Source organism: Panthera pardus, unplaced genomic scaffold (genome assembly GCF_024362965.1).
Source record: "Panthera pardus isolate Hobbes unplaced genomic scaffold, ASM2436296v1 HiC_scaffold_20, whole genome shotgun sequence".
NCBI lineage: Eukaryota > Metazoa > Chordata > Mammalia > Carnivora > Felidae > Panthera > Panthera pardus.
In genome coordinates this window covers 43,984,452-44,005,670 of record NW_026526766.1, presented here as the reverse complement: position 1 = coordinate 44,005,670, position 21,219 = coordinate 43,984,452, and the positions used below count along the sequence as shown (strand labels likewise).

Here is a 21,219-nt window from a genome sequence, read left to right as displayed (position 1 = left end):
ATAGGTAGATAGACAGAAATCCTGACTAATATCTTGCAAAGAAGCAATGTATGGGGAAGCTGCCTGCAGTGTACTGTCCTAAACTCATTGCCCCTTAACACTAGCCATTTCCAGGAAAAATAATTTCTTTATCATTTAAAAAGTCTTTGTTCATTTGTGTAAGAAAAAAAGATATAAAAAGTTGTTGTAATGTCAAGGGCAAAAATTACAATTATCTTTTCCTTAATGAGATTAAAGATACTACTTCCTGGCAACCAATAGCCCCTTTCTTTACAAAACTGAAAAGCTAATGTCTTAACCTGAATGATGGGGTCCTAAATTAAGCATGTGGCTGAGTTTTGAAAACCCCCATTATCTTAAAGAAGTAAAAGCCTTTAAGGTCACATAGTCTAGCCAGTCATTTGATGTTCTTAACTGCAGTGAAATAGTCCAGTTCTTTTTCAAGGAGAAATTGAATTTTGGAATACCATTTAACAGTATTTTCCATTACCAAAGATGTATCCTCTGAAAACGTAGTCCCAAAACAGGTCTTTGGTATTACCTGTGGCCTTCACATTATAATTTAATCTTTGCCCGAATGGATAAGACTGTGTTACATACACTGATATATTAGGCAGGATAGGTTCAGCTGTATATAGTAGAAAATCCGAATTAACCGTGGCTTTGGTCAGATGGAAGTTAATTTTTCTCTCAAGTAAAAGAGGTCCAAAGGTAGGCAGTATGTGGCAGATATGGAAGCCCTTCACTAATCCAAGACCAATCCCATCTTCTTCATAATCCTAGTATATGACTTTCAACCTCAAGGGCACCTTGTGGTCCAAGATGGCTGCTGGTAGAGCTCCAGTCATCATGTCTATATTCCAGGAAGGAGGAAGAGCCAACATGATTTTCCCCAGCTATTTTGTCTTCTTTTTGAGGAGGCTTCCCTTTAGACCCTTCCAGTAAAACTGCCCAAAACCAGTTACATGTCTACACCTCATTTCAAGGAAGCTCGGAGATGTAGTTTATTAAACTGGGTGATTTGCTGTCCCCCAGCTTTACATATTAATGTCACTAGGAAATGAAAAGGAAATAGATACTGGATAGGCAACATGCAATCTCTCCTCAAAAGAGAAATATCACTTTTGTATAATTATATGTTGATAGGGAATATGGAGAACAGAGCAAGCTGTGTGAGGGATGTTGAGAATTCATGTTAAATTTGAGATACCTGTGAGATATCCAAATGGAGATGTGGAGGAAGCAGTGGAAATGGAGTGTGTATCTTGGGAGAAAGGCCAGGGCTATGGATACAAATTTAGGAGTCATGCAATATAGGTGATATTTAAAGCTACAGAACTGGAGAAGAATACTGACCTAATCAGTAGGGAAGAGGAGGTCAAGGTTGACCCTGTGGACTCCAAAGGTTAGAGTCTGGGAAGAAGGGGAGACCCAGCAAGGAAAACTAGGGTGGACGGAGAACCAGGAGAGAAGGGCATCCCAGAAGCCAAATGAACTGTTCCACAAGAAGGCAATGAAAAGGTGATACCATCAATGAATTGACCAGTAAAATCAAAGAATTGCTGTCGTACAAAGAGAGTGATGGACACAAAGTGAGATGCTTCAAGTCAGGAGTTTGGAAGTGGTACCATTATTGCTAATGATGAAGTCTAGATCTGACCACAGGAGTGGGTGAATAAGGTGAGCTAGGGGAGAGGGTAGCTGGAAATGAGCAGGTTAGGGTGGTGAGGAGCCAAGTGTTGCGGGGCTTACCCATTACCGAAGCTGGTAACAGGAGCTATGTAAAAGAGTAGCGGGTTCTGGAATGACAGAAGGTTGATGAGGAAGTCAGTTGCCATAGAGGTGGTAGAGGTGGCTTATGCTTCAAAGGCACAAGAAATGGTTTGGAAGTAGTGAGAAAGGGGGGATGGAATGTGGGCCATTTGGAGAGACAAGCACCTGCCCCTTTCAAGGGCCATGAGAGAAAAAGGGCCCTCAGGAAACAGAAAGGCAAAGAGAATATTCAAAGCAGAGGTTAAGGACGTAGAGACAGATTTACTGGTGGCAGAGGTGTGAGATTGAGTCAGGTCAGGCATTTTCAGAGCCACATGGAGATGAAGGTCTGGATGGTGTTGGATGACCCAGAGGCTCTGCTGAAAGGAAAAGGATACAGGATGGAATGGGAACAACCTAACAATATGTTAGAAGTTCTTACTTGGTAGGGCCCCTCCAGGCAGTTTGCACTGATAAAGTAGGGTCCTTCTTTCCAGGATAGGGGAGCGCTGGGGAACCCCTTAAGTCCAGCTGGGGGTGAGGAAGGTTGAAGAAGGAGCCTTCCTCAATTCAGAGAGCGAGTGGGTTCAACCCAGCACAGGAAGACCTTTCCTACAGACATGGCCAAAGATGCAATGGCCTGCCTCAAAAGCCAGTGAGTCCCCCTCCTCTGGAGAAGCCAAGGTAGCCTCTGTCAGAAGAGTGTTCAGATAATGGACACCTTGATAGCCCTTTGAGTCCCATGTCCAAGATTCTTTCCTAGTTCCTTGTATTAAATGTGATGGCAGGCACTGGTTTAGAGTCTACTTTTGAGATTAAATCTTTTGAAAACTTCATCTTACATTTTGGGTAAGCTGCCACCAGGACTGTGGGTAGGTAGGTTCCTGGGCCACAGCTTCTGAAACAGAAGGCTTGTGTATTTATTGATCCAGTTCATAGACAAATTGTTTATTAATGTGGTTTTATATATAGCAGGTATTACAAAAGATAGTTCCTGTGAAATAGACCTTTAAAAGAATAACTACCTTCTCTTTTAGTTGCAAATACAAACTTTTAGCACAGTAAAAATTGTAACTGCAAGTTAATTTTAACTATTCCGTTTAATTATAAAAAAACATTACATGCATACAGAAGTAAAAAGCAAACACGACATAAGGGAAAGCAATAAAAATGAGTCTCCCTTTTACCCCAGATTCCACTTATTCCTTAGAGTTAACCACTGTCATCTATTTTCCAACATACACGCTTTTCTTCTATACACCATTCTCTATATCTGGCTTTTATTTATTAGCATATAGTGGAGACGTTTCCATATCAGCACTTTCCTTATCCTTTACTAGCTACATCGTATTCTACTGCTTGCCTCTTCCATGATAGGTCCTTCCCATCAGTCCCCTGTCAATGGCCATTTACAATATTTCCATTTCTGTTGATTTATCCAATTATTAGAACACCACATGAGCATCTTTCCCCATATAGCCAAGTCTACTGAATGGAAGACATATACATATAAAATAAATCCCTAGAAATAGAAATGCGAGATCAAAGCATATACACATTTCAGATTCTGAAAGCTATTGCCAAATTGCCCTCCAAAGGAATTGCACTAGCTGATGTGCCCACCAACAGTGAATGAGAGCTCCTCAAACCAACTTAATGAAGTCCCTTGAAGAGTCTGTACAAAGCAGATCAGCCTTTGCATTGTAACTGCCTTCTAATTTACTGATTTCAGAAGCCAGATTTTTTTTTTTTTACCAAAGTTGAGTTAAAGCCAGGGTTCAGTTATGATGGAAGTCTTTCCTCTAAATTAAATGACAAGGCTATTCTTCCTACACCGAATATCCAATTTCCACCACATCATGTGTCCCCCTTACACAAGACTGTTGTCATCCCTGCACAATGTCTGAAAGGTACACTGCAAATTAACTTTCTGCCTTCCAATTACCAAAAGTGGGGAGCCCCCGTTGTGCACGGACACCATTTCCCATACCATGTTACATTTCATTCATTCCAGGTTCATGGTTTAACTCATTCAGTCCAACTTGCCATCACCATAGGATTTTTCTAGCCACAGATGCTCTCGGTAAGGCTGAGCCTTACCCCTCCCCAACATGTACTGCCTCACCATTTATTAACCACATTACTTTTTTAGAGATGTATTCTTACAAGTATCTCCTGGGGCTGGATCTTAGGAAGACAGCAGCCTAGTAGGTACATAATCAGACTAACCAGCTAGTAACTGCTGTCAGATCTGTCAGAAAGACCAAACCAGCTGCGTGGGTGAATCCACGGTCTTCCTGAAAACCAGGACCAAGGAAGTCTAATTAGAATACATCCAGTTTTTCAGACTTCATTGCATCTTATTTTCATGATCTAAACTGTCAGCAGTAAAAGCAGAAAGATCGGACCTGGCAAGTAAAGGCAGATTTTGCCACATTGCATATGTAGAAGGTGTTAAGTTGCAGCAAAAGGCAAATTGTGGATGCTGCTTTTTGTCTATTTCTGACATCCCCAGAGCTGAAAATGCTAAGTTGCCTTCATTAGTCAAACTTGAATACTATTATTACAAGTTAATGATATAATTTCCCACCCCCATGAAGCTTTCTCTTACAAAAAAGAAAAAGTGGGAATCTGTAATACCAGGAGGCTGGCATGTTCAATTATGCATGGTAAGATTCTCTTTTGATTACATCTGAAATGAACTGAACCATGTCATTTTAGTCATGGACCACTAAGCCCTCAGTAGCATTTAGTTAAGAACACTCAGCATGTGTCGGCACTTCTGTTGCAAAACCATGCTTCAGATGAGATCTACAGGCACCGGTTTACGATGTAACATTGAGGATTCCAGAAACTAGGAAATAGGAGCTCAAATCAACTGACGATTCACAGACACATGAAATCCTGGTGACAGGAGATGACGTATGTACGTGAAACAGCGTCTGCTCCTGAATAAATGCCAGCCAAATCTAAGATCTTTCATTTCACATCAAGATAAATAATTGGGTGACATATAGGCTCATCAGAAGAAAGAACTGTTTTATGTTCTGTTTTTTATATAAAAGAGTAACCATTCGATACATATGCATTCAGCACCCACAATGTGTCAGGTACTGTGAACAAATAACAACTTGGCCCAAATGAATACGTTAATGTCACAACCCACTTGCAGAGACACACCCAAGATATGGGCTTTGAAAACTGACTCTGGAGAGATCTTTTGCACCCATTCGGTGGTAGTGGGGCTGGATGTTGGCAAGTCTTGAGATCTGAGGCCTGCCCTATAAAGTGATTGTTTATTCATTTATCTCTCAGATACCCACAGCGGGCAAGGGACGGGAACACGAGAAAGACAGTCAAACCTTCCATCATCTGTCAGCCGCTACCTGGCTCAGAACTCCAAAGCTGAGATCAGAGAAACCCCTTTGAGAATTTCGTGTGTGGGAGCCATTTGTATCCGTGTATATGAGACAGAAATTTTCGGAAAATTAAGTTCCTAAAATAATAAAGCAGGTGACCTAAAATGATAAAGAACATTAGCTCTCAAGCGGTGTCAGCCTCAGCTAAGGTCAGTAAGCTGGCTCTTTTCCTGAGACACTGTATTCTGGCATTGATCCTCGCTGTGAGTTTTTTGGTTTGTGAAATCCCAATTTTGCCTGGGTTTGATTAGATTATATGCTCTTTAAAAAGCCTCAAAATAGATAAATATTGACTGTAAACACTATTAGACTTTAGAGGCTTAATCACAGCATTAACCAAGAAGAGTGCCTGGTGAGTTTTCAGCAGTGTTTCTGCAGGTTTCCGGTCCTTCCTTGTTTCTCTACCCCCAGAAGGAACATAAGCTATGAATAGATTTTTATACAGCAAGTGCTCTAACCAACACACACACACACACACACACACACACACACACACACACACCCTTTGTTGTTTGTGTTAATGTTGGTATATTCATAAATACTTATTGAGGACCAGCCTAGGAAGTAGGCATTGGGGAGCAGATGAAAAATGGTAGCCCTATCCAGCTGGTTGGAGAGAGGTCAGTAGAATACCTCTGAGGGTCTATGATAACTGGTATGATAGGATGGATATCAGTGCTGTGATAGAGAAACGTACCAGGGTGCCTTGCCAGCCCAGGATAGGAATTCAGGGAAAGTTTCCTGAAAGATGAGATGCTTTGAAGCAGAGTCTTAAAAAGGAGTGAGACATGCAAATAACAAGTGTGGAGCATTCCAAGCCACAAGAAGTGTAACTTAAAAACTGGGAGATCAGTCAAGAGACTGTAACCAACATCCACGCTGGAAATGTTGGATCTAAAGTGTTCAAAAGTAGACTCTGAAGGAGTTGGTAACTAATTGAATGTGGAGTACAAGGGGGACCTCTAAGATGGCTAGAAAACACTGTGAGTGAGGAAATCACCAATAGAAAGTGCAAGCAGATGGACACATTCCTAGGAGGAAGACAATGGGTGGGAGTGGCGGGCGTGTTGAGTTTTACTGTGAAGGGGACTTGCAAGTGAAGTGTTCAGAAGTCCATTGGATAAGAGGATCAGAGCTAGAGATCTGAATTTGGGAATCACTGATATTCAGGTGGAGGTCCATTGGGTTTTTTGGCAGAATGTGGGGGTGGGGGACAGGGAGCGAGGAGGGAGCCTGAGGAATAGTGTGACACCTAAGTGTCACTCTCAGGAGTCCTGGAAAATCAGTTTGGACTGGGATGAAGAATATCAGATGCACCGAGAGACCCAGTCATGTGGAGGCAAAAGTGGCCAAGGGTGGATTCAGTGGAGCAATGCTGACAAAGGCCGGGTGCACGGTGAAGAGGTGAGCAAAGGAGCCCCGGGGACCCAGAGGTACCAGCGTAGGCTGACCTCTCCAGAGGCTTGGCTGTGAAGGGAAGGCAAGTGAGGGCAGTGCCAGCAGGAAACCTCAAGTCAAGAGAAAGGTTCCCAGTGGAGAGACTTAACCATGATTATATGCTGAGGGGAAAAGGAAGGACTGAAGAGTCATAGCGAGTGAGTAGGCAAAGGCACTACAGAGTCAAGGAACTGGAATAAAGGACAAAAATCTCAATCTTTAAGATATCAACTTTTGAAAAGCATTGGAAATCTTCCAAAATATTTATGAAAGCATTCCATATTTCCACTGATAAGGTGACCCTGCTAGGGGAGTTGATAGGATCAGTTCACATGCGGACAGATCCATTCTTTACAGTTGATTCCAAAGGTCATTCTTCTGGAAAATCATTTTTTAAAGCCTTAATAAGGAAATCTGGCTGCTTCATTTCATTGTATGATGGCCAGCCGTTGCGATACAATTATGTATATATTCTCATTAATTACAGAAACTAGTCCTATGATTAGATCTATAAAAATAACTACAACCAAATTATGTTGATTACCTTATTATATGGTTCATTCACAGAATATTTACTAAAGACATTTTACAAAATACTTTATTACTAGTTTAATTTCCATTATCAATGTAGTCATAACAACCAGTTTTACATGATGCTTCACAAAAATTAGAAAAAATGATTTAGAGGTTGTGCTTCAAAAATAAATTTAAGAATAAATAAACTCTATGTTCTTGGCATTTTTGCTTAAAATGAAAAATTTTGTAATGTTTTCCTTTTAAGAATAAAAATCAGGGTGCCCCTGGCTGGCTCAGTCATTAGAGCATGTGACTCTTGATCTCAAGATCATGAGTTCAAGCCCCATTTTGGGCATAGAGCTTACTTTAAAAAAGAAAAGAAAGAAAAGAATAAAAATCAGGCCAGATCCTGTGAGGTGAATAATCTGCTCCATGAGGACAGTTTGTAGAATGGAAGAGGAGTTTATTCCTTCAAGCTGCTGAGTGGTATCTTGTATCTTGGAACTTTCCCTATTCTCTGAGTTTCCATACCCTTCTGAGAAGGCCCCCACCATCATGAATCTTAAGTCCTTGTTTTTTGTCTCTCTGTCTCCAGGCTGTGACTCTACAAGGGCACCAGCTAGATTTATCTTATTCACCAAACACTGCCTGGTACATAGCACGGGTCTGGTTCATATTTACAGAGTGGATGATTGTTTGTGATCCGTACTCACTTGAAAGCAAAGCTCACATTCCTAAGAGGGCTGATGTAGGGAGAACTTCACTAGAATTCAGTGAGTGCATACACTGTGCCAAGCATCATTCTAAAATGCTTGTTGAGGGATAAAAGATGGTGAGAGAAGGTCCCTTCCCCAGAGCAACCTGCTATCTGATGGGAAAGCAGACATGTTGAGCAGCCAACTGAAAGAAATAAACACTACGATGAGGTATAATCAAAGTGCCATGGGAATGATGGATTTCCACTTGGGAAGGGGGGTGTGAATATCATTAGATACCTTCAGGTTGGGCCTTCAGTGAGGCCTTAACAAATGAGAAGCATTTTAATGAACAAGGAGGAGCCAAAGCCCCCTTTTCAACCTTCTGTGCCTTCTTCTGTGCTCTCTGTACCTCCTCTGTGTCGCACAGGCCCCTCTCAGCACCTACTTTGCCAGCCCTGGTGATGTGCAGAAAGAGGATGACTGGCATGCCCCTGGACTGTGGACACCTAGTCCACCCCATTTTCTCCCATTTACCTTCAGAAAGTTCCTGGGATTCCACATGTAGACTCAGTCCCACTGGGGCCTTGGGTTTGCATAGACCTGGAAGGATTTACTTTGGGTCATTAGCCAACAAGAAACATATTAAGGAGTGGTTGCCTCAACTGCTTGCCTGGAAACCCAAACACAATGATTTATCAAGCCCTACAGGGCTCTGGGGATGCCATAGGGAACAAAACCAATGGAAAGCCCTCCCCTCATGGAGCTTGGCTGCTAATGGAAAGCAACAGATAATCAATAGTAATGATGATATAGTATATTAGATGGCGATAAATATTTTAGAGAAAACAAGCTGGGGATAGGAAGTGCTGGAGAGAGAGAGGCTGCAATTTTAAATAGGCTGCTCAGAGAAGCCTCTGAGAAGGTGAGATTTGAAGAAATACTTGAAGGAGTTGAGAGAGTGAACTCAATGGATCTCTGGGGGAAGAACATTCCAGGTAGAGGGACCAGCAAATGCCATGGCTCTGAGGTGGGACACCAAGGAGGCCAGCATGGCTGGAGCAGAGTGAGACTGGAGAGAGGGAAAGGATGAGGCAGGGCAGCCTAGGTGGCTAAACCTCCTTACAGGTCCTTGTAACGACCTTGACTTTCACCTTGACCTGGAGAGCCACTGCAGGATTTTGTCCAGAGGAGTGACATGATCTGATTGATCATGAAGGATACCAGGATGAGACCGGCCTGGGAGACTGGTTAGTAGACCAGCAAGGTCATTGCTGAGACCAGGAGGGGAGGAAGGAGAAGTGGCCAGATTCTGAAATATTTTGGAAGTAGAGATACCAGATTTGCTGATAGATCGCATGTGGGCTGCGAGAGAAAGAGAGAAGCCCAGGATAGCCCCAAGGTCAGTGTTTGCTTATTGCCACATCAGTTTCATGGCATCCCTCCTCAGAGTGACGATGGCCTCTCTGACTTGAGTCTGTGATTCCAGAGGGGAAAAAAGGCAACGAATAAACAGGAGGAACATTCAGCTGCACTTTTGCTTTTTAAGCTACCTGCCAAGTCGTAAACTTCAAAGACAGAGATAGGAAAGGCAGAACTGAAAACACAAAAATAGATTTCAAAACACTGTGTTCAAGTTTTGCCTTCTGTTTCATTTTTTTCTTTTCTTCTCCCAAACCAAGGTCTGTTCACTGAAGTGTGTGTGGCTGCTCCCATTTGCATCTATATATCTCTTTTGTCCCATCTCTTCTGCGTTGCTGATGCTCAGAATGTTCCGTAGGAGCCAGGACCTAATTGATCACCAACCCCGAGGGTTCTTTTGTAACACCGCCTATTACAGGCTTGGTGAGAAAGAGGTGAAGGAATTTCCTGGGACTGTTTTGATTAACAGCTGAACAGAAATGAAATCCATTGCTGTGCAGCTTGGGGCTTCTCTTTCACGTCTGGGTGATAGGGTCAAGGATTTTGATTCCTGATTGGTTTTCCAAACTTGTTCTTATTCACATTAGGGCCTTACACTCTGATCTTTTCTTCTGCTCTTCCCTGCCACCCCCTCAACACACACTCCCCTGCGGATATTCAGCTGGTATTCTTTTGCAAACTTCAGGACAGGCTAAACTATATTAAAACTGTGTACTAGGTTTTGACGTAGGTGCCTCACGATTTGAACAGAGTTTGCTATTTCTGAGATTTTAAGTATACAAATATCTGTCGCTGTGTAAAAATACAACACTTCGAGGCTTTGCACTACAACAGAGTGTATTTTTTAAGGTTGCCTTAAAACATGTAAAAATCACTCCTGCCCTCACTTTGAAAAGTACCCCAAAATGTCTTCATTCTTCATCCCCAGGCACGGGGCTGCAGTTGTTTCTGACATCTGTCCCTCTGTGTCAACCCTAACGCCAGCGTGAAGTCCATGCGTCAAATAGTTTATGGAAGTGGCCCCCTTACTGCCAAGGTCTCCTGCACCAGAGGCTGCTAAACATGAACTCTGTTGTGAATATCTCTTTTTCTTCTCAGTACTTCATCAGAAGGATGTCCTATCATTCCTCTCCATAATAATAACCATTTCGGAGTGACAATTCCCTTACTGTATATCAGAGCCCATCTAAACACCTGATGCATATTAACGCATTGAGCCTTCCAACAGCTGTATGAGAAGGGTGTTCTTATTATCCCTGTTTTAAAATTCTGAGCCTGAGACACAGGAGGTAATACCCTTGTGCACCGGAAAGGTCTTGGAGCACACAGATCCATTGTGCAGCCGTAATTCCTTGCCTGCACTCTGTCCCCACAGGTGATGGGAGAAGACTGATCATCATCTTTCCATTTTGAGATTGCAAGGATATCAGTGTTTAAGACACACAATGTCAGCTCTGTCACCTTGACCTTCTCCATCTCAGGAAGATGTAAAGTGATCCTTTTCCTAATCGGTTTGGAACTGACTCGGGAGGCCTCACTGAAACCTGAACACCAATCCAAGTAGGCTTAGATGTCAGGGAGGGTGTAGCTAATTCTCCAGACTCACATGTCTGGACTGATAGAGAAGATGCCAGCACTTCTCCGAAGGCAGCTCAGGGCCCTGTCACCTTGACCCTGTGGTTTTCGTTACTTTTTCTTTTTCCTCTTATTTACAGATTTCTTCTGATGCCACGTGTCGTGATAAGCCCCTTGCACACATTTTCTCACTTAAGCTTTGCATCAGACTCATGAGCCAGTACCGTAGGAATCCCTGTTTAACAGATGGAATCCCTGTTTAACTCACCCAGCAGAGCCAGTGAAAGAGGCAGGGCTTAAACCCAGATCCACCTTTGAACCCAGTCATGTCCAAAATTGAACCACAATACTGTGCTGTCCCACACACACACAGACACACACACACACACCCTACTGGGTGTTCTGCCCAGCTTGTGGCTTCAGGCTAAACAGGTCCAGAACGCGCCATGCCTTCCTACCCCGGGGCCCAGAGGGTCTTTGAGAATCACTGCTTCTGCGCTGGCTTCTGCCCCAGAGACCTCATGCTTTCTCTTGTCTGGCTAGCCATCCTCACATCTGTTCTCAGGGGGTGCCCTGTGGCAATCCCTGGCATGTCCATTGGGCTAAAATGGGCATGCCTGGCTTTGTCAGGCTCTGCCCCACCACCCTCCAGGAGCACACCTGTGTGTTGAATTCCGAAGGTGGCATTTCACTGCTGCTTTTCTCGAAAGGACTCTTGGAGGGAAAATCCTTTTAGGCCACTGAGCAGCCATTGTCAGCACTGGGAATGCAGAATGGTAACCAGGTCATGCTAACTGGGACGAAGGTTGAATTTCAAAAGTTGCAGAGGTGAGTGGGAAGGAGAGATCCCAGCCAGCCTCTGCAGCTTTGTCCTGTTGCCCCTAGGGCTAAGCCCCAAGAGAACAAATAGAGCTAATCCCTCCCACCTTTCAGAAGCTTAGAAAGTCCCAAGTGCTGCTGCAGTGGGAAAAGTAGAAACACACTCTCTAGAAAGCCCTCGCTGACCTGTAAAAACGTTCAGGACCCTATGAAATCCCAAGTCTAGAGTCATTTCCTACCCTATGCTCCTAGCCTCCCTTTAGAGGATTTGGGAAACCCAGCCCATGAGTGGCTGTGGCCAACACTGTGGCCGAACCCTTCCATGCTTTTGGGTCCCTTTTACTATCATTTCTCCCTGGTATACATCTAAGCTCTGAAAAATACTCATGTAACCACAAACAAGATGTGATTAGCTGTTTTCTATCAAATAGTTTCTCTGCCATGATTCATGACTTTGGGGCATTCCTGGGGTCGGGTTATTTCAGATTATGTTCCCACAGGTTTATTTGTCTCTTCTTCTGAATGTTTCCTGCTTTCTTACTATTTTTTTAAGTAATTTTTAAACAGCAGTATTTGATCCTTTTCATCTCACAGAGATCCAGGAGGTTCTAAGTTCAAAGAATGACCCTGAAACCACTGAACGGTTTGATTAGTAAGAGCATTCTCTCCTATAATGTTTCAGAACTTGCCTTTTCCATCTCCTGAACTTTTTAGCAAATGATGTGAGGACATCTTGGAATTGTCTTCCACGAGAAGTACCACTCTTCAGGCTTAAGGCTGCAGAGTATGGACAGCCACGCTTCATTATTTGTCTCATCTCCAGACGAGACGAGGTTTGGCAGCCAGGACAGTGGCTCGCATCAACGCTGCCTCGGCAACGTCCAGGCAATCACAGCCCCCTGCCTCCCTCCTCCCTCCTTCCTCTTCTCATTTTCATTCCTTTCTTAGTCCCTTTTGCCTCCTTCTCCTCGTCCCCAGGCTTTCTTTTCTTCCCCCTTTTCTTCTCAGAATTTCTCTCAGAAACTAAATAGAAACAGCCAAATTCAAAACACCTTTCAGCGTGGTGAACCTAACGCTCACCTTCAACATCCCTCAAGGATGGAGTCATGCCTATCACCTCCTCCTTTTTTCTCATTCTTTCTGAAGCCCAAGCCACATCCTAACCTACTTTGTTCTGTGTAATGGTTCCTTTCCTATTTCCTTCGAGAGGGTGCACTCTGGTGCACATTCATTGCCTGCACTGAGGCACTCTCATCCTAGAGACTGCCTTTGCAGTAGCAAGGTGTCTAGGCCTATGACTGATGGAACTTGGAAGCAGAAAGGGCTCCATACTGTGTCACCTTCCCCATTGGCATCAGCTGATCCCACTCTAGTTTACGGCTTCTGTCACCACCACCCCCCCCCCCCAGTGACGCAAGTCACTACTTTGGCGACACCCCATGATTTCCATCCTTGAGGAAGGGAGGCTAAGTGGATGCCAACCTGCCATGGCCCATCCTAGGAAAAGAGACTCTCGAAGAGAAACATTTGGGTTTTGCTTGGGTTTGGTTCACTTTTTGGTCTGACTAGAGAAGTAAAATGATATCTTCTGCAATACGCTGCTAGAGAATCCAGCCAACGCAAATGCCTACTGAGAAAATTGTAGAGGTTGTGGTGTATTGAAGGACTCATCATATCTGAATCTAGGCAATAACCAGTCAGTTTAAAATGAGGCTCCTTTGTGCCTTGAGTGTTCTGGGGGGGGGGGGGGGGGGACGGGAATCAAGGACTAAAAGAGAATGTACTATGTTTCACTAATCTCTACATTTTTTGCATGCTTTTTGTTTCCTGTGCTTGTTGCATGCATTTAACCATTAACTATGTCAATAATGGAGAAGAAATTAAGTGTTATTCTTGTGGTATAGTCTGTTTTAAATGACTGTTTTGAGAATTTTGAGTGTTTTTTCCAGCACCTTTCCCTAAACATCCCATCACTGACAGACATTACTTGCTCTGCTCAGTTGATCATTCTTTGCCCTGAATCCCCAGATGGAATCTGTTGCCTCCTTGATGCTTTAATCGCAGCTGACTCAGCTCATTCAGAAAGCTGGGATGCATGCTCCCAACTCATTTAGACTCTTCAATGTTAATTAAGATAGATGGTTGAACAACTCAAAGGACCCTTGGGCTTGGATTTCCATTGTCACAAGCCAATTCTGAGATGAACATTTAATTCCAGAGTAATGGTTGTGTCTCCAGAGCATCTCTGTGTCTTTGGAGTTGTTTTGGATCTCAGCAGGAGGGGGAGTTTTAGTGATGATTGGTGCCTTCATTTATTTTGTAAACAATTGGAAGGGAGGGAAAGAGGTCCGAGTCAAACCTCCCGACTATGGTCTGGGAGCTTGAGATTCTCAAGCTGGGAGCTTGAGATTTGGGCTAAAGAATCCACAAAGGTAAGAAAGTACCCTTCCTGTAGGGCATAGGGCATTTGGGTTGAGCAGAAAGTTGTGGTCGCTGCTATCGTGCAGCATAACTGAGGAAGCCACATGCGTGTTGCACCAATGCTTCGCCATTTTCCACAAGCCCCTCTCTTTGTCTTCCTCCTCACTGTGTCTCCTTTCCACTGCTTTCTCTTGCTTCAGGGAGGTTCAGAGAAAAGGCTTCTATTCTCCACAAGATCGCCAAGAAGAAATGCCAGGTGGATGAGAACGAGAGGCAGAACGGGGCTGCCAATCACGTGGGTGAGTGCAGAGAAACTTCATCCCATGCCTTTTCTGGAGTGCATGGAGGGGAACAGAGATGGAGGACCCAGCATGGGCACCCTTGACTTAGTGCAGATGTGCAGCCCTGCAGCTCAGCCCATTCCTGGGTGTCAGGATGAGCCCATTTCCCATGCGGGGTACAGGACATGAATGGATGCACTGTCACCTGCACTAGGGGACTCCAAAAAGAGTAAATGATTCTATGAGGAACCAAAGTAAAATCAGCTTCTATCCAGGCATTTCCCTTGAAGAGTAGAAAATCACTTCATTTCAGGAATTCCACATAAAGAGGATACACACGCACACACAAACACACACACAAACACACAGACACACACACACATACACACACACCTGTCATTTAATGTTTAACAAAAGGTGAAATTCTCCTTTCTGAAATTCTTGCCTGGTAACCAGATACTTACACTGTATACTTCTGATCTTGCCTACCCCACACCCACTAAGTTACCAGATGGTTCACTTGGTCACCCCTAAACTGAGTGACAGGGTCCCTATGAGACAGCCCCACCTCTTCTTTCTTAAGAATTCGGCAATACTAGCCCAGGTCTTTTTTGGCTGACTTTTTTCTGAGCACCTGTGTGACCAGATCGTGACACTCAGACATCTTATTTTAACTTGGAACATGATGTTCCTCCTCTCCTGTCTGCAGCTATAATATAACTCACTAATTCCAAATTCAAACTAAATTTAACCTAATCTGTATCTATGCTACAAACGATGCTATTGCCCAAGAAACTGCAGTTATCTGCAGACAAAATTCAGCAATGTTGCACTCAAAATATATAACATTCCTTAGAAAAGTTTCTGCCTCCCCTGTTATCCTGACTTCTAGCTCCGGGAAAATCTTTGGCCAAGAAACAGTTAAGATTCCATTGGGTATGAAAAGATAAACTTGGGGACGCCTGGGTGGCTCAGTCAGTTAAGTGTCTGACTTCGGCTCAAGTCACGATCTCACGGTCCGTGGGTTTAAACCCTGTATCAGGCTCCGTGCTGATAGCTCATAGCCAGGAGCCTGCTTCAGATTCTGTGTCTCCCTCTCTCTCTGTCCCTCCCCTGCTCATGCTCGGCTCTCTCTCTCTCTCTCTCTCTCTCTCAAAAATAAATTAAAAAACATTAAAAAGAAAAGATAAACTTGAAGGGAATAAGCTGAGTTGTTAAATGTCATGTGCAGGAGGTTTTCTCCTTACCTGTTCATGTCTGTTCTCAGACATCTTACTTCCTCTTTGGGACCTGATAATCCCATGTTAGCCGCGGTCAGGTTTGGCCATTGCAGGCTGGTCTTAAAGTTGTCTCACTTCAACCAATAGATACCCCAAAGCCCAGTTTCAGTATTTCCTGAGGTTTTAGTATTTGGTATTTTTAATAACTGGACCAAGCATATTGGGATTAACTGGCAGGGTCACACACAGCAGAACATCACGTACACACACTGTCACTATTAAAAACATGGAAAGTTGAAATAAATTTGAGTGTTTGTGGCTTTCCATGTTTAAATATATTTGTGCCTCTGGGGGCATCTGGGTGGCTCAGGTGGTTAAGCGTGTGACTCTTGGTTCTGGCTCAGGTCACGATCTCCTGGTTCGTGAGTTCGAGCCCCGCGTTGGGCTCCATGCTGACAGTGCCGAGCCTGCTTGGAATTCTCTCTTTCCCTGTCCCTCTCCCCCCCTCCCCTGCTCGCTCTCTCTGTCTCTCCCCACAAGTAAATAAATAAACTTAATTAAAAACGATTTATGCCTCTGTGTTCCGCAACTGAGTATGTGAATAAACAAACGCTTCCCCGTGATTTCCGAAATTTGGCCACTTCAAAGTCAATAGTTTTTATGTGACGACGAAAATATCTTCCAGCAGAAGTTACTACGGGGAAAAAAAAAACATTCTGACACTCTGTGAGCAGTCTGGTGCTGCTCGGATCTGATGCTGATGAGCATGATGAGCATTACGATATTCCTGGTGACCCCTGGCATTGAATCACACAGCCTCATTGTCTCCTGAAATCCGAGAATTACCCAGCGCAGCCAGGGGGCCTAAACACCTTTATACTTCCCTCCCGCTGAAGTCATTGGCAGACCTTGGTAGCGCCTGATGACAGATCACCTGAGGTGCTCCTCTGAGCCTGGAAAAAATAAATCTTGTAGCGCAAGGCAGTTACTGTGATAACGATCAGATGGTTTACCCGCCTCTGTTCCAGCACTGTGCTAAGTGCTTTTTATGCATTTTTTAATTCAATTTTTATAGGCGTATCCTTTCATTGCATTGTTGTCAGTAGTCGCGGTGTTAGTACATCACTCCGGTTTCACAGACGAGGAAGCTAAATCGCAGAGAAGTTAAATTACTCGCTAAGGGTCCCATAGCATGAGCAGTAGAGCCAGAGTACGAACCTGGGCCGGCCTGTGATGTCCAGCGTCCCAGAGTCCAGTGACCCCGAAGTCACTTCTCAACTCCCAGAGGAAAACTGGAATCTGTGTTTTGTGACCTGCGGCTTCATGCTAGCGAGACATTACCTCTCGCTTAGGAATGACCGACTTTGGCCTCTGTGTCTTGTTCAGCTTCCTCTTGCCTTGCTTGCGATAGGATGCCCAGGTGGGGAACGTGCTGAGTCGCATTCTGCTGGCTTTTTGAGAAGGCCAGGCTCTTGACCCTACCCCCACCACCTAGACTTCAGCAGAGCTGTGCACTCCCAGAGCCTAGAGAATTAGAGCCAGAAGCAGTGGGCCTTAAGGTCAACCGGTGGAACCCCCTCGTTTTTTTTTTTATTTAAAAAATTTTTTTTAATTTTTTTTAATGTTTATTTATTTTTGAGAGAGAGAGTCAGAGCATGAGCAGGAGAGGGGCAGACAAAGAGGGAGACACAGAATCAGAAGCAGGCTCCAGGCTCTGAGCCGTCAGCATAGAGCCCGATGCAGGGCTTGAACCCACAAACCATGAGATCGTGACCTGAGCCGAAGTCAGACACTTAATCAGCTGAGCCACCCAGGCACCCCCTGAACTCCCTCATTTTACAGATAAGGTTCCTGAAACCTGGTGGAAGGGGGAGACTTGCCTAAAATGGCAGCCCGATAGTGGTGGAACAGAGCCTAGAACCCAAGTCTCCTGGGGCCCTAGCCAATAAATACCCCTTCCAGAATGTAATACAAAAGAAAAGAGCCTGTTGTTAAAAATATATAGGAGGGGTGTGGTCTTGGGTATAAATAGTACTGTGTAGACTGAGCATGGTTTTGGTGAAAAAAATGTCTGTGTTCATGTTCTTGAATGGCTACTTGGTGAATTTGCCTAGTCTAGAGAATGCACACCATGGGAACTGAAAGGGCACTCAAGATGTCAGGCCAGAGTAAGAGAGCCAGAGAGCTATTAAAGAGAGGAAGAACACTGATTTGCTAAAAGATGTTGGGGAGAATGGGAAAAATCCTCTGTCATTTGGCACAACCCTAACCCCAGGCCTCACCACCCCTCTGGCCCGACATTATAGGATGTTCTTTCCCATGTGGCTCTTACCCCCTATTGACTCCATTTGCTTTCTTTGTGTGTGTCTGAATTATATCACAGAAAAAATCGAGCTCCCAAACAGCACCAGCACAGAGGTTGAAATGACACCAACCAGTGATGCTTCAGAACCTGTGCAGAATGGAAATCTCTCCCACACCATGGAAGCCGCAGAAGCCCAGGTATGGCTTTTTTCCATTGGTCTTCTGGGCCACTGCTCCTGCTGCTGCCTTAATGTAGACGCACAGGCCCCACGCTCTCCTCGGAGGCCCAAGCTCCTGACAGGGCGGATATCGGACAGAATCATTTCTCTTTGTGTGTATTTCTCAGTACCAGCAAAGGGCCCCACCTGTGTCAAGCTCTTGGTTTATTGAATGAATACATATGTTATCTAAGCCACTGTTTCTCAGAGTGAGAGTGGCGGCCTCATACATTTAATCTCCTGGAGGTAAAAATGCAGATCCCTGGGCCACACTCCAGACCTGATGAAACAGAAATTGGGGAAACGGCACCCAGGTATCAGCATTTTTAACTCACTTCCCAGGTGATTCTTAATAAATGATAAGGTCTGATGGCTGTTGCAGTCTAATCCTTTCTCTGTGTCTTTAAGATCAAGGTTCAGTAACAGGGAAACTACAGCCATCATGCCTTGGTTAACCCTCTTTGACCTTCCCTGTCTCTGCAATGGAAATTAACCAATACTCTGGCCCATTCCACCACAGATTTGGTACTAGGCACTTTACATATGATACGGCCTTACAGCGTCACAGCTGAAGGTATAGGCCTTCACGGTCTTCATTCTACACTTGAGGAAGCTAAGGCTTGACAAGATGAACTGGTTAATCAGTGTTACCTAGCTAATAGGTGGGTAGTTGAGCTGAGATTCAATCTCAAGACCGTCTAAATACAGCGTCTGCACAAATTCCACCCCGCGGCACTGCTTCTGGACCCCAGTGATTCACAAAAGTAAATAGAACCACCCAGAAGTAAATGATGCTTACCAGATTTCTGGCTCTCATCCTCATCAAGTGAATCAGAATTTCTAAGGCAGAGAGCCCCAACTCCCATTTTAATCAGGCACCCTAGATCAGCGGTTCACAAACTCAGATGTGTTTACAAAGCTCCTGGGGGATCATGTTAAAATGCAGCTTGTGATTTGTCAGGTCTGGAGTGGTCCCGGAGTCTGCAATTCTAACGAGTCCCCTGGTGATTCTGCTGCTGCTGGTGCAAGGGCCACACTTTGAATAGCACTGCTCTAAAGTTTGTGACCTACTTCTCTAGATAGAATTTTCGCAATGAGCTGAAAAGTTACACAGTGCCCACAAATAGAAGCCAGACTACAACAAATCTATTTCAGCATTCTCTCCTCCTTTATACCAGGATACACTCTGTAATGGAGCCTGTTCCTGGGGTGGGGTGGGGGGGGGGGCTAATTTTGCCTGTTGCCCTTATTCCCTGAAAGAATATGCAAGAAAAGTCTCTTCACTTAATGGAAAGGGTAAAGATGTTGGGCACCATTTCATATACCTATTGGTCATTTGTGTGTGTTCTTTGGAAAAATACCTAATTCAGGTCCTTTGCCCATTTTTTAATCGGGTTTTTTTTTTTTTTTTTTTTGCTATTGAGTTGTAGGGGTTCTAATATCCAAAATATATCATTAGCCCCTTATCAGATATAGGGCTTGCAAATATTTTCTCTCATTCCATACATTGCCTTTCATTCTGTCGATGACTTCCTTTGTTGCGCTTTTCACAAGATATTCATATATCAAATGACCACGTCATACACCTTAAATAGATACCATTTTTTTCTGTCGGTTACACTTCAGTAAAGCTGGAAAAGAAGTAACTAAAGAAATGATAAAGAAATGGAGCTCCTTCTGCCCTGTCTCATCTGCCTTCTAGGCTCTCGCCCTTCTGTCCACAGCCCTGTGGTCCCTCCGCATTAGCTCAAGGGTAAGCTAGCGGAGCAGCTTACATCCACATGGATAAGCAGCGTGTGGCAGTGGGAGGCAGGCCCCAAGGACATCTGGCTGCCCTTGGGGATGGCACGGTCACAGGTGTGCCGAGGGCAGCGTAGCCATCGTGCCTCTCCATCTGGCTGGCAGAGGGACATCTGTGACCCCCACGAGGAAGCACCTTGCTATAGGGGAGAGAGAGAGAGCCCCACCTGACCCCTCTGTGAGCAGAGCTGTGCCCCCAGGTGTCACGCAGGGAAACAGGACAGATTTGTGTACCACCTCAAGGGCAAGCAGACCTCCAAAGGGCCACCCCACCAGCTGGCTGCAGGTTGGCGGATTCACCAGGAGCGTGTTACCTCATCCACAAGTTACAGATAATAATGGTGCCAGCCTCGTTTGGGTTATTAGGAGAGTTACATAAGATAATGTATGTAAAGCGCTTAGCACAGAGCTAAATGCTGCTATTTACGTTGTTACGTGCCCGTACTTACCACATAAATCCCATCCAAGGTGTTCCTTCCCTGAAGGAACTCATTTAGGTAAAATGAAAATGTAATACATATAAATAGATATAGATGGATATAGATGAACACACACATACACATAAACGTATGTAGACACACACACACACACACACACATATAATGTTTGGGGGCATTTAGGATATAATAAATAGATGAACATTTGTGGTAAGTGATTATAGCCCAGGGTGATCACGGAGCTCTGTACTGAGGGCTCTGGGAACCTGCCGGAGGAAGAAGGTGACACTAACAAGGGAAAGTGTAAAAGCTTCATGGAGGAGGTAACATTTGACTGTATTGATGGGTGCATAGAAGTTTGTTGCTCAGAGAAGGAGATGATAACAAGTGCAAAGGTGTACAATCTGAAGAGGGAAGCTCATGTTTAGTGATTGGTGAGAAAGCCGGTGGACCCGGGAACTGAAGTACAAGGTGAGGAGTGAGGAGAGGTCCACTAGGAGAGGTAAATTGGGCAGAAACTCTTCAGCTGTTCAATCAGAAAATTTTCAGGTATCACCTCATATGTATCAGGCACTGTGCTGGGTTCCGGGGATGCCCACACCAGAGAATTTACAAATACAAACCAAGATATACTTATAGATGACCATAAGGGCCATGGAAAAAATAAAACATGGTGACGTGACGGAGGACTAGTAGAGGTTCCCTGTAGGTTGGGAGACAAGGGAGGACCTCACTAAGGAAGTGGCATTTGAACTGAGGCTGAACTCCAAGGAGGCAGCCAAGGAATCAGCACCCATGGGTGCTGGTGTGGCTGGTGAGTGGGAAGCAGAGGGAGCAAAAGAGGATGGTGGTGATGAGGTTGGACAGGAGAGCCAGGCAGAGCTGGCTCACCTTGTAGACCAC

At 44.5% G+C, this 21,219-nt stretch overlaps 1 protein-coding gene across 4 annotated transcripts in view; it reads left to right on the top strand.

The window, feature by feature from the left end:
* The window catches only part of SLC24A2 (solute carrier family 24 member 2), a 245,337-nt gene that overhangs the window by 181,944 nt on the left and 42,174 nt on the right, over positions 1-21,219 (top strand). For all 4 annotated transcript variants that reach the window (XM_019415391.2, XM_019415387.2, XM_019415389.2 and 1 more), the window contains 2 exons: positions 14,257-14,355; positions 17,941-18,059. In XM_019415391.2, the coding sequence (XP_019270936.2) occupies positions 14,257-14,355; positions 17,941-18,059 (218 nt within the window). The remainder of the gene's footprint in view (positions 1-14,256; positions 14,356-17,940; positions 18,060-21,219) is intronic.